The following is a 27,299-nucleotide window of genomic DNA, read 5'->3' on the forward strand; positions in this document are numbered from 1 at the left end:
TAAGAAGCTTTCCAAATTGAACAACACATTGACAGATTTGAGCTATAAATCAGATAGCTCAAATCAGCCATTACTATTTATAACATGCCAAACACTCAACATTACTAATAGAATTAATGCTGAATAATATTCTTAAGGTTTGTAATAGTTTTTTCTTCTACTCACATTCTTCGCAGCCTCTTGTAGGGTGAGAAGGCTCCAGGGGGGATGGTTTTGATTGAGTTTTGCTCCAGTCGTCTGGGGAGAAAACATAATTTGCTGTTAAGAGTACATTCCTATAGTAAAGTATGCAGCAGTGGTGGTCCACACTCAGCCTCTTGTCAACATAAATGTTTACTCAGACCACATCACCTGGACTCTTGTTAATGTTACCATGAATGACCAATTCCCAATGAGCTCCCTGCTTGGTCCAGAAGAAATCCATCTATTAGAGCTGCACATACAAATGCCATGTTGTATGGGAAATATAATTCCCTTTCATGTAAAATAAAACTTGACTGAAGTTTGACTAATTGCTTCCAGAAAGATCAGAGAGAAAGATCATTTTCTCGTCACACTGGCATAAATTAGTGATTTATGTTGATGGCATGAAAGCAAACAACATACCAAAATTTATGTTATGATAGTCTTACTACTGTGGGAGCCAGCTAGTTCAGCAATGTCAAGTTGGCAGTGGTAATATTATACCCAAGGTGATTTTTACATTAAACATTCTCCTGCACAGTCTCAGGAGGAGAATAACACAGAAATACAGACTTATAAGGATTCCATTTGAGACAGGCGTAAGCAGTATAATGATTCCCTATATTAAATGTGTTCTGGCATGTTCTGTTGAGTTTTGATTTGCTAGACTGGCTTCACTGTGCTGTCTGCACCAGTGCACTATTACAGCAAATAGCTTGTGTATGTGCTGGATTGCCTGCTGAAAAAGAGCTCTCTGCTCCCTGCAATGCAGCATCAGTGTTAGGGCTGAGCACATTTCCAGGAGGCTGGCTCACCGGGCTTCAATCTTTTGGATTCTTGATTAGAGTGGTGCTGGAAAAGTACAGCAGTTCAGGCAGCATCCGAGGAGCAGGATTTTAATCTTTTAGATGCAGGGCATTTAACTTATTTGAGGTGAGAATTCCATCCCTCTCCAGGAGGAAGTGCCATCTCATTCAGCTGCCAGGCAGCCAGAGGGGGTGCAGATCTGCAGTACCAACAGGGCCATTAGAAATGACGGCCACTGTTAGTACTTTGGTTAGATCAAGGAGGAGGCATGCACCTAGATGTCCAGCTGTGACTGGAATCTCAGACTGGCAGGCCCCGGTGAGCGGTACGAGGGGTAAGGGTTACATTTGTCAATCCTTTGGGATTGTTGTGGAATCTCCAGGAATTCAAGGTTAATCTTCTGGAGACTACTTTGAGCAAACTCAAAACAAAACTCAAAAAATATAATTGCCTGTTTCCATTGCACAATTTGATTTATTAACTTAAAGATACTGCCAATGGACTTGAATGGTGGAATGAGTCCTCCAGGAATATGTCCAACCAGAGCTGGTGATCTTGATGGGGCGGACAGGGGTATATTGAACAGGGAGGTGGAGGGTGGCGGATAAGAGGTAAAACAATGAAAGGGGCACTCTAATTGGCACCAAGAATCTCGAAAGAAGGCTAAGCCCTTTCACTGACCAGCAGCCTCGATGGACAAATCTGCTGGCTGCACATTAAGGGCAAGGCCCTCATATAACCTATTAAATCTGATTATTCCCTGCCCACTGAAGGGCATAAATTAGGCAACAGGCAGGTGGATCACCTACTGTCTCTGCCATCACTCGTAAAAGTGCAGATCTCTCCCTCTATCTGAATAAAGATTTTGCTTCCCGACTCTCCAGCTGCCTACAATCATGGCTGTCTGCTCCAAGCAGGCAGCAGCAGTGTCCAGTGACAGAAACTTTAAATCGCTGTAGGCCGAGCTGGAGGCCGAGCTTGGGGAGGAACGTCTGGTTCAAGGAAACATCCAGATTCCCTCCAGCAGGAATGGGAATCCGACCTTGTCAGATTAAGACATTAGATAGCACAATGAATACCTGTAAATTGAGAAGCACAGCCTTCATGGGAACAAGTGCATACTCAGGACCTGTTTTTTCACCACTGACTGAGAGATACACAGGGTCAACAAATCAAAATCCCTGAAAGAGTTAACAACTCAGACTCCAAGTGCATAACAATATAAATTATAATTGGTGTCTGACTTTCCAGAAGTCTACGGACAGTTAAATCTTTTTCATTCCCTTACTTACATCAGGGAGGTTTAGGATTCAGCTGTGCTGGTAACTTTGTGACTCTTGGTGCCATACAGATCTAGCCTGGATCATTTTCGAAGGAAGGCCACAACAACCCCAATTAGCCCTCAAGACATACAAAACACAAATGCTTTTGACAATATTATCCGCTTCTTACCCCAATTCCTGACTTAATACAGTGGGGTGTGATTGTGTTGGGTTTGACTGGAGGTAATGGTGCTTTACATCACCAGTTACAATGAAATAGCTAAGGAACTGAATGTACTGGACCCTAGCTCCAATTCCAACACTGGTAAAGGTATTCCAACAATTCAGGAACTATGTCTTTCTGACTGCAGAAAGCAGACCAGATTAAATTCACACATTTCCCCTTTTCCGAAAATCTTCCCATTATCTGTGTGAAACCTGTTTCAGGGCTTGATTTTACCGGGTCAAACTCTCAAGGGAAAAGTAGGACCCTCCCCCCCCCCCCCCCTACACACACTAACAATGGTTCAATGGGGGAGACAAGATGCGATGATATTAACATTAGAAATCATTAACGTTAAAATTCAGGACCTTGATAGAAGAAAGCTCACCTGCTGAGAGCTGCCAGGCACACAGAGGCCAGCACTTCCTCATTGCCACAAGAGCCATGGTGGGAGCAGTGGCTACTCAAGGCACTGCACTCGCCAGAGGCCCAGGGTCAGAAAGAGATCCACACCACCAGTGGGAGTGTGGGAGGGAGTGAAGGCAGAAGTGAATGTGTGTGTATGTGTGTATGAGTGAGCGAGTGAGTGAGTGAATGCGTGAGTGATTGAGTGAGTGAGGGAATGAGTGAGTGACTGATTGAGACAGTGAGGGATTGAGTTAGTAAGTGAGTAAGCAAACAGAGGCAAGGTCAGTGGTTTGGAATCAAACTATTATATTATGCTTCACAATTAATATTGAAGAAGCATGCTTATGCTATCATCACTATATCACTGCATGTGTTTACAGGACATAAGGGGTTCAGTCTTCATTTTAATTGGGGCCGCATTAATCATTTTACACTGGCAAAAGCACTTCACTGTTGTAACTGAATAGCTTAATATTATCCCAGGCGCTGAAGTGCCTGTAGCATAGTATACATTAGAAGCTAAATGAACATCTTTCATTATAATATTAGTGATGTTTACTGATGTTTCTTATATACACAAACATTGTCACATCAGGTCCAAATAACCCTACTGGAAGCACAGCCCAGAAAGTAGCAAATTCACCAACAGGGTTTCCTGGCTGGTCTTCGGGTGATGTGGGAGAGCCCATAGGGTGCTATGTGCATTCCCAGAACTCTGACAATATGCTGAGGGAGGATCTCCACTACACCTGCTCCACACACTGTTTATTTCAGGCTCGAAATGGGCCAGAACCAGTTTCCACCCATACAGAATTCTTTGCACACAAATAGAACTGAAAATCTGTTCATGGCATTTGGATGTGTTTATTTGGATACGCCTTGACTGGATTATTTAATGTGTGAACCATACGCACACTAGCAAAGTTTCACAATGAGAGGAAACCTCTGACAGCACTGCCAGGTTCCCATTTGCAGCTGGATTCACTTAAAGCTGCATTAACTGGTACCAGGATGTGATGGAAATTTACATGAGATTTTAACAACCTGAAGACAGCTTCAGATGTAAACATTGTTCGATCCAATTTCAGATCTTGCAAACTGAATGAGGGCTAAGGAACGTGTCTGATTTCCACTGACAAATGCACATTTAAGGATCATTCTCCACCAAAGACTTTTATATTCCTGCACTTTTATACTTACTTTTGTGAAAAAGTTTTTGATTTAATTTCAATGCCTGCATGTAAAGCATCTGGAAAACATCAATCCTAAATGATATTAGTCAGTTTCCTGAAATCCACTGAATAGCTGCAAACAGGTTTATTAATTTGCCACAGAATTAAATTAGCTGCCAGACCAATCTGGGAAGAAGTATTTACGATAAAAATGTACAGATTGCGTTCTGCTGGCAAAACACATTTCCAGGTCTGCCTTGCATGTACTCTACTTTATTGGACATTATTTCAACAATCGATCATTTCAGCTTAAGCTTTGAGTCTGTTCCAAGCACATCTTATTGTACAGAGAATGGATGACAGTTTGAGATGGTTTATGAAACAGAAACCATTAGCTGGCATGGACAAGATAACTCATTAGGCTGCCTCTTTATTAGGTCATGAGGTGTGTAGATAATCCTTCTGCTCATCCGCAGGCTTTCCACTTTGAGTGCCCTACTTCAGTTCTGAGTGCTTTTGGCCAAGAGCAGGAACTAATCACGTAGTAAATCAAAAGCTTAAAACTCTACTGACAACAGTGGCTCAGACGGTAGTAATATTTCCTCTGATTCCATTGAGTATAGGTTCAAGACCAGGACCTCCAGACAAAAAAAAGGTTTGACATTTCAGGAGTTGTGCACTTCTTTTGGATGAGAGTTTAAATTGAGCATGTTGGTATTCTCAGTGGGTAGATGGTTATCCCATGTCTCCTGGTCAATATTCATCTCTCAAGTAACAGATTACATGATCATTTTTCTTTGATGTTTGTGGAAGCTTGCAGTATTTCCTATGTTACAACAATGACTATACTTCAAAACTACTGTATAAGAGTCATACTTGAGTCAAACCCTTAAGTCTGTTTCTCTCTCAACAGATGCTGTCAGATCTGATGAGTATTTTCAACATTTCCTGTTTTTATTTCAATAGGATTTCACTCTCCGTAGAGTGCTTTGTGATGTCCAGTGGTCATAAAATCACTATGGAAATGTAAGTTTGTCTTTTCTTTTATTCTGATTTCATAGAGTCATAGAGATGTACAGCACGGAAACAGACCCTTTGGTCCAACTCGTCCATGCCGATCCGATATCCTATCCTAATCTAGTCCCATTTGCCAGCACTTGGCCCATATCCCTTGAAACTCTTCCTATTCATACACCCATACAGATGCCTTTTAAATGTTGTAATTGTACCAGCTTCAGCCATTTTCTCTAGCAGCTCATTTCACCGTGCAACACCTTTTGCGTGAAATATTTTCCCCTTAGGTCCCTTTTAAATCTTTTCTGTCTCACCCTAAACCTATCCCCTCTAGTTCTGGACTCCCTATCCTGGGGAAAAGACCTTGTCTATTTACTTTATCCATGCCCTTCATGATATTATGAACCACTATAAGGTCACCCCTCAGCCTTCAACGCTCCAGGGAAAAGAGCCTCAGCCTATTCAACCTCTCCCTATAGCTCAAACCCTCCATTCCTGACAATATTCTTGTAAATCTTTTCTCAACCCTTTCAAATTTCACAACATCCTTCCTATAGCCAGGAGACCAGATTTGCACACAGTATTCCAAAGCTTGTCTAACCAATGGACTGTACAGCCACAACATGACCTCCTAAATCCTGTACTCAGTGCTCTGTTCAGTAAAAGAAACCATACCAAACGCCTTCTTTACTATCCTATCTAACTGCGACTCCACTTTCAAGGAGCTATGAACCTGCACTCCAAGTCTCTTTGTTCAGCAACACTATTAAGCGGATAAGTTCTCCTCTGATTTGCCTTTCCAAAATGCAACATCTCACATTTATCTGAATTAAACGCCATTTGCCACTCCTCAACCCAGTGACCCATCTAATCAAGATCTCATTGTATTCTGAGGTAACCTTCTTTACTCTCCACTACACCTCCAATTTGGTGTCATCTGAAAACTTACTAACTATACCTCTTATGCTCACATCCAAATCATTTATATAAATGATGGAAAATAGTGTACCCAGCACCGATCCTTGTGGCACACCACTGGTCACAGGCCTGCAGTCTGAAAAGCAACCCTTCATCACCACCTTCTGTCTTCTATCTTCAAGTCCAAATGGTTAGCTCTGCCTTTATTCCATGAGATATAACCTTGCTAACCAGTCTATCATGTGCAACTTTGTTGAACACCTTACTGAAGTCCATATAGATGATTTCTACTTGCTATTGTGCTCAGTTCTTCAGGTATTTTATATTTTATAAAATATTACTAACCCATATCAGGTAAGAAGCATAATTGCATGACGTTAAAATGTTGCTTTCAATATTGATTTTCTTGAAGTATATTGATACCAATATCTTGAATATGCCTGAAGAAGCTGGCATTTGTAATATATTTTAGCAGTGTGAGCACAATTTCCATAAATTGCTAAGATGAAAGCAGTAACACTGACAGAGATAGGAAACAGGAAAGAAGAGGATTAAGGCAAATTTATTTTGTTACATTTCTATCTATCGTCTTCTGTTATATTTATGTCAGCCATTCAATCAGCTCCTGTTCTTCTTTTAAGTTATTCTATTTCTTGGTGTATGTGTGCAAATGTAGATGTAGGTACATAAGACCATAAGACCATAAGACATAGGAGTGGAAGTAAGGCCATTCGGCCCATCAAGTCCACTCCGCCATTCAATCATGGCTGATGCGCATTTCAGCTCCACTTACCAGCGTTCTCCCCGTAGCCCTTAATTCCCCGAGACAACAAGAATCTATCAATCTCGGCCTTGAAGACATTTAGCATCCCGGCTTCCACTGCACTCCGTGGCAATGAATACCACAGGCCCACCACTCTCTGGCTGAAGAAATATCTCCGCAGTGCCAGTATGTCCTTCCTGAGGTGTGGGGACCAAAACTGGACACAGTACTCCAAATGGGTACATGCTTGAGAGTAGGCATTCATCTGTGTAGTTGAGTAAGGGTGATTATGTGTTAACTATGTGTGTTTGTACGGATGAGCTTGTTTACATGTGTGTGTTTCATTCCTGGTTTTTTATTCCATTTTCATGAAGGATTTTATCTGTGATTTCAACTTGTTAGTTCTCCACATAGATGATTACTGACATGACTGTTTCCAGCATTTCCTATTTTCATTTTACAGTAAAGGCTCCATGTGTGAGTTTCAGTCCAGAATCCCATAACATGTTCATTTCACAATAATAGACCAATACAAGTAACTAAGAGTGGAAGATATTGAAAAAAACATCACAATTAGTAAATTTGATAATAGTCGATTCACAAGCAGGAAGAAAGACACGACCAGCGGGCACAGATTTAAGGTAATTAGAAACAGCAGTTGTGGGAAACTGAAGATAATCTGCAGCAAATTGTTAAGATCCAGAAGAGACTGGATGAAAGGGTGGTTGAAGTGGTTTCAATAATATTTTTCAAAAGGAACCTGGATACACATGTAAAATGAAAATATTTTTGGACTGTGTGGTAAGACCAAGTGTGTAGGACTAATTGAAAACTCTTTCAAAGTACTGATGCAGGTACAATGGGCCAAATATCCCCTTCCATTCCAAGATTCTATGAAGAAGAGGATGACAGTAGAGGACAAATTGGGTAGCTTGGGCGAATAGTGCAAGAGGATGCAAGGTAGAGTCACAAAAAGGGAGGCAAAGGCCTAGTGGTATTATTGCTGGACTGATAATCCAGAGGCCCAGATAATGATCTGGGGACCTGGGCTGAGATCCTGCCACAGCAGACTGTGGGATTTGTATTCAATTACAAAAAAAGTGTCTAATGATGAACTTGAATCTTTTGTTGGAAAAACCCATTTGATTCAGCAATGTTCTTTAGGGAAGGAAACTGCCATCCTTAGCTGGTCTGGACGATATGTAACTCCAGACCCATAGTAATGTGGTTGATTCTTAATTAAGTAACTAAACTCAATTAAGAATGGACAATAAATGCTGACCTAGTCAGTGACACTCTCAATCCTGTGAATTAATTTAAAAAAAAGTTGAGGTGGGAATGTTGGCCAAGTATAGGAATGCTTCAATACCAGAGACTAACAAGATGGCTGGTGCTAAACTCACGACTATTTATTTTCGGAAGAACAAAAGTAAATCTTGGGATGTCAGTTTGGTAGAATTTCTGGTGTTGGAATAAAAGATTCTTTGTGGTCAGGAAGAAGTTTGATGTCCTATATAAATTTCAAGTTTTAATGATCATGAACATTTCATTGTAATGGAGATAAGTTACTCTGAAGGAATGAAGTAGGATGCTGTGATGTTGACAAATCAGCTAGGTCATTATATTTCTTGAACAAAAAGATTCAGTCAATTGGAATGAAGTGAACTCAGATCAACATCGGGTTTGACGTTATAAGTCAAGTTCACAGTGGATTTTCAGACAGCATCAGACTCCACTAAAAGTAAGCCTTCTTCACCATGTCAACATTGGAATCACATCAGAAAGGACAGAAGTGTTTGTATTTGATAGCTCATTGCAGTAAAACACTCATAATACGATTACGCACTGTTCACTGCAAATGCAGAAAAATGCAGGAAATTTATTTTCTGTAAATTCTTACCACACAGACTTGTTTTTATCATTTTGGTAAATCTTATAAATCATATCATGTCTAAGCTTGAACATTTCCATGTTTTGGATCTCAGAGTTCCATATAATAGATTAAGTACAGTGTCAGTTTTAGACCTGTGTATGACCAACATCTGTACATGTCATACCGCAAACTAACAACTTGTTCACGTTCTGCCAGCCATTCTGCACAGTAAATTGCAAAAACATGTGTGAGCAAAGTGAAGGCAGATTGTTAAATGGCAGTGGGAATTTATTATAACCTCCGAGCTGAAAGTACAGCTTCGTGACATAGAGGTGCAATCTCCTACTGTAGAAATGCCATGCAGTGATTTTCTTAGGACAGAGGAATATACAAGCAAACCACTGTATGATACGGGAAACTTCTGAATCTAGAGCTGCAAGAGTATCAGACAGGACTCGAGGATGAGAGATATTACAACAAATTTGGACATAACATTTTACCCTCAAACTGCTGGTCATAGTCCGAAATCGCTTCACAACTTCTGCACCACTGTGTTCATTACCAAAATCAAGCTATTAGTTTGGTTTGACACAGGTATTTAATAATGTCAGGAAAATAGTTTTATCTTTCTAACATTAGCAGGGACAGCATAACATCATCAGCGCTATTCCCTTTTTGGTCTTCCACAGGATCAATTAACCCATATGGGAAAATGCCGAAAGAAATCTGAAATATGGTCATGATAAAGCAGAAATCAGAATAAAGAGGTATTGTGCCAGATTTTACACGTATATATTTCTATTACTTTCCATTAAGAATTCAGATGCAAGGGTTTGACTGGATAGAAAATTACTTGATCTGGTTGACCTCCATACTCAAATTTCTGTTAAATATTCTGTTCCCAGAGTAGGAATGGTATACAGTATATGCAGAGGAAACTGAGGACATGATGCTGAAGCTGTATAGTGCCCAGGCCAACATGCCCCCTGAATACTGCATTCAATTCTGTCACCAGGACTCAGGAAAACATCTGGGCCCTGGAAGAACTGCAGAAAACAATAAAGCCAGTTCCTGAGACTTAAATTCTGGGGAAAGATTAAAAAAAATGCAGTCTGTTCATCCTTCAAATAAAGCAAATGACAGAAGATGCCTTATGGAAGCATCAGATACAAAGTGGAATAGAAAAGTTAACCCTGTGCATTATTTCAAGTGAGACAAATTCAGCCCTTAAAGCCAAATAAGGAGCAAAAGATAGAACTGGTAAAACAGAGGTTCAAAACTGACATTCTTCACAAACACTAATCAAATTCTGGAATCATTTTCCAAGCTGGTCAGCTGAAACAAAAGCACTAGAGTAATTCAAGATGCTATGAGGGGTGGGGTCGGGATATAGTGGATGGATACATTGGATTGGCAGAATGGCCTCCCTCTATAATACTCATCATTGTGAACCACTCAGACTTTGTGAGTGCAGGTTCCAAACCCTGTAACAAGAAGCTATTTGAAACCTGTATATTAGGGATGTGTGAGTGGAGGTGTGGGGTTTATTACATCCTATTTATTACAGCCATGCTATGAAAGCCTCTGTACTCTGAAATAAATAATTTCAATATTTAAGTCAATTTTCTGAACAGCCTATTTAATAATAGAATCACTTTCATGAACCAATGAATGACAGCTATCCATATATGTCATTGTATTTGACTGAGGTTTACAACGGGGTTATACAAGGTCAAACAGGCACCAAAACAGGAAATGCTAGGAGACAAGGAGGATTCAGGGACCTTCATTATTTTTCAAAGTGATTTAGATGGATTTACAGACTCTATTCAACCAACTTCTTTATTAGTCATAACCTTAGAGAGAACATCTGAGAAGAATTTTAACCAGGTATCCTTTATGCACTATTTAAAACTAAAAGAGGAGGGAATTCTCTGAGCCTCGGTGAAAGAAAATCTAATTATGCCTTTCATTTTTCTGTCAAGCTGTTTGCGCTTGGCTCTGCTCTTTCAAAGGAGGCCATCAGTAACAAATGCATGTATCACATTTTCCTAATCATCTTATTTTCTGTTTGGATCCCTCAGGTAAAATTCTGAGATGTGACTAGGTTTGGTGAAGAGAGGCATTGTAAACATTTATTTTAGTTCTGTCTGCATATTTATTGAAGCTAAATTACTTGACCTCTTCAAACAGCTCATCTTCATTTCCTTCTCAACTCACAGACATAAATTACAAGGGGTTTTGTAATTTGGTTGTGATTGTTAAAAACTGGATTAGTGTATGCTGTAAATCAAGTAACATAAGGTCATACTGGAAGATTCCATTATTGCAGCATGAACAAAACAACAATCACTATGCACATGAAGTAAGAGAAATGACATTATTTCATATCACAAAATCTGCAGCTTCCAACAAAACCTCTCTCCGTACTTGCGCTAACATTATTCATGGCACCATCAAGGCATTCACTTAACAACTCCAAGTATCAAACAGATCATTTTTGGAAATACCAGTCACTAAGAAAGATTTTCTTCACCTGAACCCACAGAATCTGTTGAAGCTGGAGCGATACCACTATGGGTAGAACTTTGTTACCTCTAGGGAGGGGGGAAAGAGTGTGAGGTGGTACAAAATTGAGCATGCGAACCTTGGTATTTTTACCGGTGATGAAGGTGCATGAAGCAGCCCACTTGCCCATCAACCAATCCTCCTGCTACCACTGTCGTAATAGCTGCTGCCAAGTGTCCATGTTGCTTTGTGAAACCTTGCAATCTGGTGTCCCTCATTTTTTAGGCTCTTGGTGCCCATTGAAATACCATAACACTCTCTTCTTACTCACCCCTTTCACCTCCACCCACGCCTTGCCCATCTCAGGATTCCATCTCCCTTCCTGGGACTCTGCAGGCTGGCTGATGGAACCCCACACTTACCTTCATCTGGGTTTCACTGACATCACAGCCCTTTTTTCAATCCCAGCAATGACCACTGCACCTGACTGGGACAAGAGAGCTGCCTGAGGCAAGAGATTGACAGCAGCTCATAGAGATGAGACCTTCCCTCACTTGGGGATGGATGGCCAGTCTCAAAATAATTAAGAACCCAACAGTCACAGGGTGAGCCAGTTAAGCAGAATCGGGGCTTCTGCATGGTGCATGGTAATCCTTCTATTCAACCCTAAGTGGGGGCAGAGGAGGGAAGGTCAATGGTGGCAATCAGTGTGAAAGTAATTCTCGTTGTCTCATTAAAACAGATGATTTTCCCAAAGCATGTGTTTAGTTGAATGTTGGAGAAAGGTAATAAAAAATTGCACTTGCAGAGTGCCTTTAACATAGTGAGACCTGCCATGAAGCTTCACATTCTCAGTAATAAGCAAAAATTGACAGCAAGCTGCATTACTGGATACATGGGCAGATGTTTCATTACAGAACTAAGTTTTAAGGATCACCTGAATGAAACAGAGGTTGAAGCGCAAAGGGCTTGATGTTTGGAAGGTGGGACAGTTCTAGACTTAGGTCAGGACCAACTAAAAGCACAGCCACCGATCGTGAAGCAATCCACAGTAAGGCAGCACTGGAACGGAGGTGCTCAGGGAATGTTTGTAGGATGACTGTCCAGTTTCCAACCAGTGGACTGAGGCTCACCCACCTGAGGCCAGCAGAGTTCTAAGTTGAAACTTTATTGCTGGAACAGCACAGCAGGTCAGGCAGCATCCAGGGAACAGGAGATTCGACGTTTCGGGCACAGGCCCTTCTTCAGGAAGGGCCTGTGCCCGAAACGTCGAATCTCCTGTTCCCTGGATGCTGCCTGACCTGCTGTGCTGTTCCAGCAATAAAGTTTCAACTTTGATCTCCAGCATCTGCAGACCTCACTTTCTCCCAGCAGAGTTCTAACTCTTGATCTGACACCAATAGGAGCTGCTGGTTTCTTGCTGGGGTATTAGGAATTCAAACATCTAGCACTCTATGCTGCAAGTTTTGTCAGCAGGAATGCATTGAATCTGCTTTCATCTCAGATCTTCAACGTTTGCAGTACTTTGCTTTTGTCTTAGTGTTACCAGGATATGTGGATTACTTTTACTCTGAGGAGCAAGCAGGAAGCATATCTGTGAAATAACGTCAATATTTCACACACAATGTTTTGATAGTGAAAGCTATTGAATGATAAAAAAAGCTGAAAAATATGTCAGAATGGAGTATGAATGATTACAGTCAGATGCTGCAGTATCAGGCTGATACAAAATACCAGTTATTGTGTAGTTCACTGTGTGACACCTTTAACTTTGAAAATTTCAATCATTACGTAACCTTAAGAAGATACAGGTATTAGAAAAGGAAGGCTTCTATCTTCAATGCCTGAGCGGTAACCTAGTGGAATGCATTCACCTGCTGCCAACTAAATAATCTATCTGATTTTTATTGTGTTGATTTCAATTCACTTTACCAGATTTATCGCCCAGGATGTAAAGATCGAAAGTTGTCATCAAAACCACTTTCCCCAACCCACATTTTATATAATAGATATCTCTTTAACGATTCGTTTACAAGTTCAAGTTATTTTTATGTCTATGAACAATTCAGTTTTGGGATAAGCCCAGACCTCTCTGATAAAACTGAGCAAATCTTCTACCAAAGCGGGCCTTTCTACTTCATTGTGCAATAGAATATATCTGAATTTCACAGATAATCAAACAGCATCTACTGCTCTAACTGAGCATCTGATTATTGTGAGGCAATTACAATGCAAAGGATATAAAGAAAGTAAGAGCTTACATTTCCGTGATGCTCTCTGGAAGCTTGCTCGATATCTCAGTCAGACCCTTGCCACGACAATCCACAATACTGTTGCTACATGTGCAGACCGATGGACAAGACTTTGAATGGACACTGCAGGACTGCGTTGTTAAACTCTGGTGACCTACAGGAGCAAGGAGGAGAGCAATTACATCATCAGAAACTGGAGTTTTTATGAATTTCTCCATCCTAAAAAGTGAGCTATATCACATTAAATAATTCACATGCCAAATTTGAAATGAATTACATCATTTCACAATGCCTCAAGAAGTGAAACTGGCTGAATCAGACATGAAAGGTCAACTGCAATAACATTCAAATAAAACTTAAATGACTGATTACTCTTTAAAATCAAGTCAGTCTATGAGGCATGTATACGTTATCCCTATTATTCAGGCAGAACTTATATAAAAACAGCATATGAAAGCTTTAACCATGACTTAGACAAACATATGAATCCGTAACCATGGCCACATTTCTAACATGTAGCTTGTGCTTTATATTATTAATGGGCTGGTGAGTGAAACATTCTAATCAGAACTCCAGAGTATCCAGCTAAACAGATGATACTAAAGTAAATGCAACAACTCCAGTGAGACACATTTACTTTTTCCAGTACATTACTTCATATTGATTAAACAACATACTCAGGTTAAATGGATGCAACAATTACTTAGCAAATAATGTTTCAACATGAATACTATCTCTAACAGAAATTGTTACTTAAAACTTACAAGTCAATTGAGCATAAAACCCAATGTCAAGTCCTGAAAATTTAATTCCATCTCTAACAGCCAGAGAATGCAACAAGAACTATGCATGAAAATGATGAGTCAATGAATATATGTGCTAGAACCTAAAAAAAACATGTAACCCTGAGGTAGAAACGTTCCAAGAATCCCATTTACATTATTTTACATCTGGTCCTACCTGGTGTTTGTCTACTTCAGACAAGCTTGTGGGTTGGTGTGAAATATTTGGGGCTACACCTGGGAAACTGATACCAAGTGGAAGATAATGAAAATAGCTGATATAACTGTCAGCGGCTAAACATTTTATTCAATTTATCTCAGCACTGATTCAGGAACATCTTCTGATACAATGAAATGCAATATTTTTAAATGCAACAAAAATGCATCCTCTTACATAATGATAGTTCTCAATGAAGCAGAATGGAATTAATAACTCTCAGGTTCAGATGCTGAAAAGAACACTTTATGCTCATGGATTAGAACATCGACCCAGTCACCTCCATTGGATTGTCTCCATTCAATTTACCAAATGCATCATCCATTATTTACATTTTTCAGTTTTATGAAAGAACAAAAATTGTGTGACAGTGCCGACAATGAAGAAAACAAACCCAATTATTTGACACATGCAAGACTTAAAAATTGACCCAAGGGGATTGTTACAAAATGCTCTACAACTAGATAGAATTCTAGATATCAGATGGCAATTCTTAACCATCTCACAATGCTACCAATATCTAACAATTAGTAAAATACAAACAAAAGTAAACTTGCCTTTATTCTCATCTGGTAAGCATGGAAAAAAATGATAAAACGCATTGAGATTAATATAATGCACTCAGTTCTTTCAAAATTGCTGAAGAATGACAAATGTTTCTTGGAGGCTTCAAGTTCAATACCTGACCTTAAAAGCGCTTTAACATAGTATCTTTAGGCTTGATAAAAAATAAGAGGAAAATAATCTGGTACTCGAGATGATTGTTCAAAGAATATCATACAAGTGGACTGTGATTCTGTGCAAGGAAACAAAAAGATTTCACATCTAGTTTCCTGAATGAAGACAACGTCTAATTAAGCTGCTGAAGGATCATTTGTAACATCACCAGGAATGTTACCTGCTAATCTTTCCTGATCTATTAGTGAACTGAAAGGATTGCAACTATAATTCAGACCCCCTTTCTCTTACATCCCCATCAGGTAAAGACTCAAAGATCTTAGAAGTGAAAAGCAACAAGATTTTGCCAACAGGCTTCACACCGAGAGACATCGCTGCAATTGTCTGCCCAATATCTTTCGTATTTCTTTTCAAGAAAACATTATGAATAAAAACAATCATAAACAGTTCGCAATGACAGTTGTTGAAATATTCTGCAAGATCTCAGCTCCTCGGTCATTAGTTTGGAAACATTGATTCATTAGTGAACAGGTCAGAACTAAATATCTTATTATTTATTACATTCATTTAACTTACTATCAGGAATGAGAAAAAGCATGCATATGTTACAAACTCATTTGAAATGAATAGTTTGATGATTTCAAATTCAAGACAGTATAGTAAAAACTCAAATGATTTTGCACATTACAGAGCACTTAAGTAATTCAAGCCCTTAATACTTTTACTATTTCTGAAGATGGCATGCACCTAAGCTTTCCACAGAGGCAACTTTACCTTAAAAATGAAGTCTGCTTTTTTAAAAACAATTTAGTGCAATACATGCATGTGCTTTTATCAATTTTAAAATATATTTCCTCTTTAGCCACTTACCAGAGCAAATAAACTCCTTCTTTTGCACTTCTGCAACATTATGGCCCCTCAGGTGCCCAGGCCCTGTGCACTGAGTGTACAGCCCAACCCGAGGGCGCTGCCGCAGCCAATCAGCAAGCCATGCTAAATGGCAGTCGCAGTACAGGTTGTTTGAATGGAGTCGGCTGGAATATAAAAGCAAGGAACAAAGTTAACACATTGAAATGAATGAAGAAGGGTGTGCAGCACAATTTCATAGATCCATGGTTTGCGTAATAACGACAGCAAATGAGGAATCAATCCTTTAAATCTCATCTGTAAATTTAAGGATCCCTGACAGAACCACTTTCAATACTTCCAAATTTTTTTTAAGCAACATTTGTATTACAGCAGCCTTTTAACTACAGATTAATGAATTAATATAAGTTGGCTCAGTTGTCACAAAATCAATTCGAAGTATCCCCCCTTGACTGGATTACGAGCTCAGCAAACACCTAAAAGCCAGAAACCTAATTATGGAATTCAGAAGACTAAATCCAACCAAAAGACAAAAAAAGCAAATTGCACGACAGTGGTAGCGTACTGTCAGCAAGAAAATTAATGCTAATAGAAGCTTTGGCTCCCAATTAAAAATATCAATAAGTCTTGCCATTATTAGTCTCTATAAAAACTGCCTTCAAAATCCTTTTAGCGGATGACATTCATTTTCTGCTGAACAAGACAGAAAGTAACTCAATATAAAACACTCCTTTCATATCATTTTTTTTTCTGATTTACTCCTTTCTTGTTTAATCACAGAAAAAGGATTATCAGATTTTGGCCCTTTGGGACCTGCGCTCAAAGCAATCTCTAAAATTAAAAGACGCAAATGGCAGTGTGCAGAAGAATTAAATGAGCTACTTTTCCTGACAGGACCTTCACAAGAACATGGCTCCCATCCAACAAGCAAAAAGCACCTTGCCATTAATAAAATATCAGACAAATGTATCCTCTAAATTAGGCAAATTACTTCAGACTGGCTTTCATGTTCCTCAAAGTAAAATAAAGGATGACAAAAGCTATAAATCAAGATGCTGTCTCGAATGCTGCATCGACTGTGTAATGTCATTTCATCAGAACCTTTTAGTCAAAGTATTCAATCCTAACAAAATATGCTCTAATGGATATTGAAACTCAGAATGTCATCCAGCATTCTAATTTTCCATTCAGGAGATTACTGGTTAGGCAGACACTTTTAATTAGATACTGTACTTTGGAATATGACAATTCCAGTACATGGGCTTGCTGCAACATGGTTTGCTTTTGTCAAAGTAAAAATGAGAAACAAAAGAGGAAAGCAAATCTCTCTGGTATGGCATGTAATCTGCTACAATTCTAATTTGCCTCTAACAAATGTCCTAACATTTGTTATGCTAAATATTCTTTGAGAAGCAATCATCAAGAATATGAAACATAACAAAAGAGTTCCAAATTGTGCACTTTAATATAGGTTTTGGAATCTTGTCATTATTTCACCATATTGCTTCACTGAAATTGCACCAGTTCAGATAGTATTGCTGCAATTGTGGCTCAACAATATAACACAACTTAGGTTGCTTAGCAGTCGCTCTTTTCAGTTTTACTTACAAGGTTCTAAGTCTGGGCATGTGGTTGAAGCTTGCCACTGAGAGTCGGGAAATGTTGTTATTGTTAAGGGTACTGCAAAACAAAAATAAATAAAATACAAGATTTTTCCAAGGTTATCAATCTCGTCGTTTTTAATTTTAATTGCTTTTTGCTGTCGATGTAGCTGTGAGTCTCTGACTAATGATGTGAAGGAATAAATGTATTCTCTTTCTGTGGGAAGTTCAAAGAGCTATAAACAGACCACTTCTTCTGTGGAGAAGTCCGAGTTTTTGATGTAAGATCATTATTCACGACTGCATGCTTCATAACAGAATGGAAATGTGAGCTTTGAAAAGGAGGAAGAGGGGAGCAACCAACACTGACAACCCTTGTGTATTCCACTGTATATCACTTTGAAATGCTGATAGCAGCTCTTTCCTTTCAATCAATGCTTGCTTCCCTTGACTGAACTATGAACCAGCTGGATTGAAATGTTACTTTCTGAGGACGTATATTGTTATCCATTTCTTTTCCATAGTTTATAGTCATGTTAAGGAAACACACACAATTTACTTTATAATCGGTGGAAATCATTGCTATTTTCACTAAATATTATTTTTTGATTATGACTACCATGTGTCTCTTTGTCAGAAACACAGTTACTTGTAAACTTCGCAAAGAGACGTTTGGATGGTGGTTTATTCATTGTTGCACTCACAATAAACAGCCCTGGTATTTTTACTTCAATAAGATAAATCAGGGATCTGCTCAATGCATGGACAGTATCTGCTCAACAGAACTTCAAGCACAGCTCAGTAAACAACCATTTAGTTGAAGCAGCTTTATTTCTAGTTCCTTTAGGAAAATGTACCTACAGATGGAAATAGTCCTGGAAGGCCAGAAATAATCCAACCTCCTTCTCTTTGCATTTTCTCTCCATTTAAGCTTTGTTAACTGTTGACCTCATCCATTAACAATCAATTACAAAAAGTACTTTTGCACAATGCTTACAATCATAAGATCAAGGTAGAATGTGAATGACAAAAGCATACCTGTACAAAGTGAAGAGCTTTTTTAAGCAATGCAGTTTACAGTTTATGTCACTAAAGTAATTAGAGTTACTGTTTTCTGCAAGGATAATACAGAGTTGCCATTTTATAGTTGATTTGCTGACATAAGAGATTGAAAACCGGTGTCAGTTCCTTTGACTGGTTATCATGGAAACCAATAGTTTCCCAGAGAGAAAGCTTAGCTGCAGTTTAAAAAGACAATAAGTCAATTGCGATAAAGACAGTGTTTTTGAATGTTGCTTCTATAGCAGTAACATTGTGACAACTACATTAGGATCAGCCTGTTGAAAATAAATCCTAGTCTTTTAACAACCACAGCGAATGCAAACCACCCCTTCCCCCCAGCAGAAGCAGCAGACATTTTAACTGCATGCTGTAAATCAGCTGCTTGAAAGCCAAGTAGGTTGGGGTTAGTTGATACGTGTAATTTCCTGACAAGAGCTTCCCTGCAGTAAGAGCTCTAACATTAATTGGCTTGATCTCTAACAGCTACTGAAACTAAGTACTGGTCTCAATCTTTCCAAACAGAGCTAAGAATCAAGTTGATCCAAAAATCCAAGCAGTTACTCAGTGTGCAACTCCCTCCCTTTCTATCATAGTGGAGCCAGCCTTTGATTAGAACATCTGGTGATCACCATGTTTGTTAAAAGTGGAACCCATTCCTTGCTGCCTGACATATCTAGAAATGTCTGAAGAATGTAAAGAATAGAGTCCCAAGGCCAAAAATGTCAAGAATGTGCTAAGTGCTCCAAATTCTCCAAGGCTTTGCTTTTCTCTTGACCAGACTCAACTACTACATTAAGGGGGGAAAGCTTTTCCACTACATACCTTCTTAGCAGTTAGCTGTAAATTATTCCTGATGTTAGGCACTGCAGCTGAGACTTTATTTAATACTTATTTTAGAACGAGCATCAGACTGTTGTGAAGATTTCTGGGGCACCTCGAAGAGGTGATTGAAGTCTCAATGAGTGATCCAGCTTGTCCCATGGTCGCACACACAAGTAAAAACAAGCTTTCTTGAAAAGCTGTAGCTGTCAGGTTTAATCTTTGATGGTGTCATCTTGTACACATGTATACTCACAGGTACGTGTTCCAATAATGATGAAAATGTCTTTGCAGATTCCAACGCATAGAACAAAACCTGATCTAACATCCACTGCAACTGTTCACTAGCTCACAGACTAACACAGAGGGCTTTTTTTTTCCCTGCAAGGTGTGCAACTTTGAGAGGAACTAATGCACGGATAATCCCTAAGCAAAGGACTGCCCTTTAGGGACAAATTGAAGCAGTACTCACAGCACTTCCAGGTCACGCAGAGCCCTGAACGCTCCATCCTCAATGCAGCTGATCTGGTTGTAATCCAGTTGCCTGTTAAATAGATTAGGAGGATAAACTTAGAGAAGCAGAATATTAGCAGTGTTATGTACTACAAAGCCTCCCTTAAGGCTTTTCTGCAACCAGGCCTGTTGTATGAATACTCTTACAGGTGCTCCATCTTTATCTCTATTAATCTTTTCCTCTCGCTCCCTCTGTTGCTCAAATACATACACCATCATACACACTCATACCCATCCTTTCTTAAATACTTTGCTGTTTGATATTTATTTATCTCCCTGTATTATCCACTTGAAAATGTTTGTCTTTCCTCAGACTAGGTGCAAGCAACTGAGGCTCTGGAAAGCTCCAATAAATAATAACTGCACCTTATATTAAATGCCGACGGAATACAATTTCATTACATCAAGGAAAGCTATCCATTAAAAGCTTTCAGCATCATCTCACTGAAACAATTTCATTAAAGAGAAAGGACTGTAAATCACTTAATGTCACACTGTTCTCCTCGGTGACCTAAGTGAATCCATTTATCAGAGGAACCCAGCTGCATGCTAATTCCACCAACCTCCTCAAAGACCAGCACTTTCTTCCATTCAAACTGCAGTTTTCTTAACAATCTTCTAAGACTGGACAGCATCAAATGTCAACAAAGAAACAAAACAGGTAAAATCGAATTTTCTCTGTAGTTAAATTCATGATCAAACACAGAATGGAAAGGGGAAAAAAGACAATCTTTTTGAGATCTTTTAATAAACTAATCTTCTTGGGCAAAGAAAATCAACATAATTTTCTTCACTTAAATGAAGGTGGTGATGGATATTGACCTTTGATGCTCCTTATGGCTTAGGCAACATGTGTCACTTCTGGTGGACTCTTGCTTCCTGCTTTTTTGAAGCTACTAAATGGCAAGCTCCCATGAGCTTCAAGTGTTTTGGAAGATACCTTTCCTTTTCTGAATATGTAAGTGCACACAGATAAATATGTTGAAGGAAGAAGGATTACTCTCCAATTAAACTGCCCTTTGGTCTTTAAAGGGCATAACATTGAGTGGTTTAAATCCAAAATAATAGATTTAATTTTTGAATCCAAGGGCGCTTGATAGATGAAAGTTTGAAATAGGGAATGAAAGCCAACAGTGAAGACCTGAGAAAAAGATCCGCATGGTTCAATAATCTGGCTAGGCTCAAAAATGCTATGCTTCTCGTCACATTCTGCCTTTTCGATTAGGAATTCGTGAACCAAGTTACAGAATTACGTTCAGTTTTCACAAAAAAATGACCTTCCTGTGCTTTTCTTTTTGCAATTATTTCTTTTCTCAAGGATGCTGTGGAATCACAGAATCGTAGTTTTACACGAAGTACCTCATACCTGTGCTGGTTCACTGAAGGAACAATTCACCTTGCGCCACTCCCCTTGCTTTTCCCCAGTCGTCTGCACAATCATCCTTTTCAGATATTAATCCAATTCCCTCAATTGACCGTGTCTCCACCAAATTTGCAGACAGCAATGCCAGATCCTAACCACTCACTGTGTGATAATAGTTTTCCTCATATTGCAACTTCCTTGTGTCCTAATCATAAATGTATGCTCTGTGGTTCTCAAGCCTTCCACCAATGGGAACAGTTTCTCCCTCTTACTCTCTCTACTCTATCCAGGTGTCTTTTGATTTTGAATACTTTTATCAAGTCTTCTCTTGTCCAAGGAAAACAGTTTCGATTAATGCAAACTAGCTATTTAACTAAAATTTCTCCACCCTGAAACCATTTTTGTGAATATTGTCTGTGCTCTCTCTTAGCCCTTAACATCTTCCCTGCAGTGAAGTGCCCTCAGAACTAGATGCAGTACTCCAGTTGAGACCAACCAATGTTTCAAACAAGTTTTGTCCCAAGTTCCTTGTGATTTGTGATAGATGCCTTTGGTTACATCCATGAACAACATAATAAGCATTACCATGCTAAATATAGGAGACCATCAGAGCTAGTTCTGTGAATCATTGGCCTCATTCAATACCCACAGCTTTACACATTTACACAGTGGTTGCTGAAGAGCTATCAGGTTCGGGAATGATAGCTGATTTCACCCAACCTAACCCAGGGCTCCGATCATTTATACCTGCGCCACTTCGATCTCAACTAATCAGATGGGCTGAGGAATGACAGATGGACTTTAATTTAGTTAAGTGCGACGTGCTGCATTTTGGAAAGGCAAATCAGAGCAGGACTTCACACTTAATGGTAAGGTCCTGGGGAGTGTTACTGAACAAAGAGATCTTGGAGTGCAAGTTCATAGACCCTTGAAAGTGAGGCTGCAGGTACATAAGATAGTGAAGAAGGTATTTGGTATGCTTTCCTTTATTGGTCAGAGCATTGAGTATAGGAGTTGGGAGGTCATGTTGCAGCTTTACAGTACATTAGTTAGGACATTCTTGGAATATTGCGTGCAATTCTGGTCTCCCTCCTACAGGGAGCATGTTGTGAAACTTGAAAGGGTTCAGAAAAGATTTACAAGGATGTTGCCAGGGTTGGAGGGTTTGAGCTATAGGGAGAGGCTGAATAGGCTGGGGCTGTTTTCCCTGGAGCATCAGAGGCTGAGGGGTGACCTTCTAGAGGTTTATAAGATCACGAGGAACTGGATAAGGTAAAAAGACAAGGTCTTTTCCCTGGGGTGGGGGACTCCAGAACTAGAGGGCATAGGTTTAGGGTGAAAGGGAAAGATTTAAAAGGGACCTATGGAATGAGTTGCCAGAGGAAGTGGTGGAGGCTGGTATAATTACAGCATTTAAAAGGCACATGGATGGGTATATGAATAGGAAGGGTGTAGAGGGATATAGGCCAAGTGCTGGCAAATGGGATTAGATTAGGTGAGGATATCTGGTCAGCATGGATGAGTTGGACCGAAAGGTCTGGTTCAGTGCTGCATATCTCCATGAAGCTGAATCTTTCTCATCAGTCAGGCTTAGTTCTGCATCAACCCCATACATTCACCTGCTAAGGCATTGGAATTATATCTTTCTGAGTTTATAATGGCATCATTCATAGGGAAACTTTTTTTTATGAAGGTCATGACTTTGACACACTTTGGAAAAAAGTGCTACTTTGGAAAAAAATGTCATGAAGGTACTTCAATCAGCTTTTGATATTTTAAATTGATTTCATTTCATTTACTGGAACTTCTAACTTGGTCACTTGGAATCACTAAGTTACTTTGTCAAGAGCAGTTCAACAGAACTACTGACGTCTTGAATTGAGCCCTGCCAACTTCTGTTACCAATTTCAGAAGCTGACATCACAGGGTTCAGCAAGAGTCAAATATTGTCATTTGCAATAAATCCAATTTAGCAAAACTGCAGGAATTGCTCATGCAATACAAATGAAGAAAGCATTTTTTATTTGTGAGCTTAGGGGTGAACTATAACTTCCATGATAGTGCTAACTGGGTGATAGTGACATGGTAGCTATAAGAATATAAGAATAATATATAAGAATATCATATCACTGAATTTTAAAGGCTGATGCATATTGGTGCAATTGGTAACAAATTTGGTATCATCCACAGAATTCTTCATTGCCAGGATTGGAATTATATGTATGGTTTCCTTCTTAAAGTTATTTTCTTTTCTGTTTCTCACATATAGATCACTCTGCAGTTAACTGATACAGTAACCGTATGATTTTAAATGATCAGCTCTCAACATTCACTGCACTTGATGTGGAAATGCTTCCTGATTTTACTCTTAAATAGTCTCTTTCTAATCCTTGCCCTCTTTTTTTCACTTCTCATGTTAAATACTTTCAGTAGACCACAGCATAACATGATTCAAAGGATGCATGCCAGTATCATGAAACTCGTTCACATAATTAATCCATTAAACCTTGACATTTTCCCTGTGCAACTGCACAGTACCCACTCCATGATTGGTCCAGCTTCTCATGTTATATCAGACAATCTGTTTTTTCCTGAATTTTGTTTTCAAGTCATTTTAATGCAGGCACTTTAAATGAACATTCTGAGGTACTAAGTAAGATTTATTGAAGAGTAAATTGCAGCTTCGGGTAAATTAAATGAACAGAGCTTTGTGGTGCTGCAATCCATCCACATCCAGGGTACCCAAACACTGCTTCACAAATGGATCTCTTTAGTCAATCATGCTTCGTCATTCCTTATGCCAACAGAGAGAAATGACAAAACAGGGCAATCTAGGTCAGACTGGAATGGATTTTCAACTTTACCCTCTTAGAATCCCTAGAGTATGGAAACAGGCCCTTCAGCCCAACAAGTCTAAACTGACCCTCTGAAGACTATCCCACCCAAAACCATTCCCCTACCCTATTATTCTACATTTACCCCTGACTAATGCACCTAACCTATACATCCCTGAACGCTATGGGTAATTTAGCATGGCCAATTCACCTCACCTGCACATCTTTGGACTGTGGGGGGAAACCAGAGCACCCGGAGGAAACCCACGCACACATTGGGAGAATGTGCAAACTCCACATGGACAGTTGCCCGAGGCTGGAATCAAACCCAGGTCCCTGGCGCTATGAGGCAGAAGAGCTAACCACTGAGCCACTGTGCCGCTCTTGGAAAGGATAATTTGCTTGGAAAACTTACATTCCTCTGACAGATCTTGGAAGAGTTTCATTCTATTAAATTAAATGAAAGGAAGAAAGAGAGCAAGCAGAGGATGAGAGAGAGATATGTGTGTGTATAAGAAAGAAGGTGAAAGGAAGAATGAGGATGAAACAGCCAAAGAGAAAGTTGCCAATAGTTTTTCTGATGGATTCCAACCTTCTGCCTGAGAGGCAGGTTCTGAACTGCCTGGTAGCATATTCCCAATAACCTTCAAACACATTCGAATCAATATTAGAAAATAACCAGAATTAAGACTGTCCCATCATTTTCTGAAGCATCCTTTAATTTCTTGTCTCTTTCTCAAGGTGAGAGATTGGTATCTAATTTTAAAGAGCTTGATTCTTTTAAAACGCATCTTTATTAATCATTTGGCTAATAGCTTTTTTATATTTTATGTTATAAGAGCTATCTATAACATTATTCTTTAACCTCAAGCTTAATTTATCAAGGCAATTGAAATTACTATGATGGCGCAAACTGGACTCCTGACAAAACACAAAAGAGAAATTGTTACTTGACAAATTGGAAAATCTCATAATACCATCAAATTTGCCTAATGCAGTCTGTGGGTTAATTTCAAGAAGGCTGAATTGCATCTTGGTATTTATCTCATTTTCCTGAGCGGGCACTGTATGAATCAGTGCTGATACAGCTCCCGCCCCACTCTTAAATCATCTCTCCTACCTCAGTACTTAAGCAGGCTGCTCGAAGGAAAATAATTACTGCTGCATTTCTAAAATTAGTTCATCAGAAATGATCTCCGCCTTTTCAGATTTTCCTTATCTTTATTTCTTAACATTTAATTATACTTTTCTTCACAGGTCTTATTCTGGTATCTCTCATCAAGGTAATGATGAAGCATGCAGAATGTCTATCCTTGAGCAAGAATGATTTATGGCAAATGGTGGAAGAGTGAAGACTGAAATGTTAGCATTGTGATCCTAAAGGTAAGAGTGAGGAAGTTTTCTGACATTGATGTGACTATGCAGTTTAAAATAAATGGGGCTTAAGTATCATGTTCAAACCTGGGTCCTGCTTTGGTTTAATACTGAACTGCTTCATTTCTAACTGTGAACAGAAGCCCTCATTTCCTCTATTGAGTTTCAATAACAAGTGAGACAATGAAAGGCAGTGAAAACACAAATGATATGATCAAATTGCCAAAAGTGAAAATAAATGATGCCTAGATTATAAGATAAGTAAACTGTGAGTTTAACAATTGGTCTGTCAATTAAAAGAATGTGCTCTTGTAGAATTGTACAAACCAGATGGGAGGTGACATGAGGGAAGCAAAGACCAGGTGCTGACAAGGAAGTAGGCTTCATGAGCTCGAGAAACATTAAATATGAACTTGCCAGTGTGGTGGTGCTGAAAGAGGCACATTTGTTTAGTCGAAAGGGAAAAGGTATCTGTGACAAAAAATGTCATACACTTCATTCATGTTCATTCATGTAAGACTCTTACAGAATGTTATCAGAAAATCTCTAGGGCAAACGTGGAAGTAAGTTATTGGCAACAAGGAGATTTTTCATCCTCTTTCAGTGATCCTCAAAAAGGGGATGAGCTGGGAACCTGAATGCTTTAGGCCACATACATCTTTAACAAGGAAGAACCGTTGCACTTCACTAGAGCAAAGACAATGCGCCAAGGAAATACAAAAAGCCAAAAGAGAAAATAATTAACTTAAGTTATTTTGGTTATAACTTAAGGTATTATAATAAACCCATCTACTGTTGTCATATTCAATAACCACACTTTCAATAAAGCACTAGTTTGATCATGGATTAAAAGACAAAATAAGGCTTCAGAAATGTATGTGCTGATAGTGAAATAAGTGTCTGAAAAGTAGCATTGCAGTGAAACACTCAGTATAAGCCAAAAGCTGAGTTTGAATTAGCTAAATGCACCGCTACCATCATTCTATTTCTTGCAAAATATTTCACTCATACCTCATAGGTACTGACTAAAGTAAATTTTCTAAATTAGCCTTTAAAATATCTCTCTCTATTTAACACAAGAGGCTTACGCTCCTGTGTCTCAATCTATAACTTCTTAAGTATGTCTTGGGGAAGGAGAAGCAAAGGAATCTTATTCCTGATACTTACTAGGCACTTGTTGAAATACGGGAAATTACTAAATATAAATATTGTAACACCATAGCAACAGCATTACCAAATGAACAAAAGAGAAAGGAATTGCCATCCTATGTTTTCAAAGAAGCATTATTACCGATTTGGCAGGATTCAAATGCAATTTGTTTTCACTTGAATCATAGAATCCCTACAGTGTAGAAGCAAGCCATTTGGCCCATCAAGTTCACACTGACCCTCCAAATAACATCCCACCTTGACCCACACACACACCCTAATCCTACATTTCCCATGGCTAACCCACCTAGCATTTACATTCCTGGACACTATGGGGCAATTTAGCATGGCCAAACCACCTAACCTGCACATGCTTGGACTGTGGGAGGAAACTGTAGCACCCAGAGGAAAAAGTGAGGACTGCAGATGCTGGAGATCAGAGCTGAAAATGTGTTGCTGGAAAAGCGCAGCAGGTCAGGCAGCATCCAAGGAGCAGGAGAATCGATGTTTCGGGCATGAGCCCTTCTTCAGGAATGAGGAAAGTGTGTCCAGCAGGCTAAGATAAAAGGTAGGGAGGAGGAACTTGGGGGAGGGGCGTTGGAAATGCGATAGGTGGAAGGAGGTTAAGGTGAGGGTGATAGGCCGGAGTGGGAGTGG

At 39.3% G+C, this 27,299-nt stretch overlaps 1 protein-coding gene across 1 annotated transcript in view; it reads right to left on the reverse strand.

Annotated features, from left to right (window-relative positions):
- Window positions 1-27,299, reverse strand: part of slit2 (slit homolog 2 (Drosophila)) — a 457,736-nt gene that overhangs the window by 166,389 nt on the left and 264,048 nt on the right. Inside the window, exons 6-10 of the mRNA XM_043700598.1 lie at window positions 19,882-19,953; window positions 17,536-17,607; window positions 15,931-16,094; window positions 13,393-13,537; window positions 166-237 (exon numbers count right to left, since the gene is read on the reverse strand). Of these exons, the coding sequence (XP_043556533.1) occupies window positions 166-237; window positions 13,393-13,537; window positions 15,931-16,094; window positions 17,536-17,607; window positions 19,882-19,953 (525 nt within the window). The remainder of the gene's footprint in view (window positions 1-165; window positions 238-13,392; window positions 13,538-15,930; window positions 16,095-17,535; window positions 17,608-19,881; window positions 19,954-27,299) is intronic.

The sequence above is a fragment of the Chiloscyllium plagiosum genome, chromosome 1, assembly GCF_004010195.1.
Source record: "Chiloscyllium plagiosum isolate BGI_BamShark_2017 chromosome 1, ASM401019v2, whole genome shotgun sequence".
Classification (NCBI taxonomy): domain Eukaryota; kingdom Metazoa; phylum Chordata; class Chondrichthyes; order Orectolobiformes; family Hemiscylliidae; genus Chiloscyllium; species Chiloscyllium plagiosum.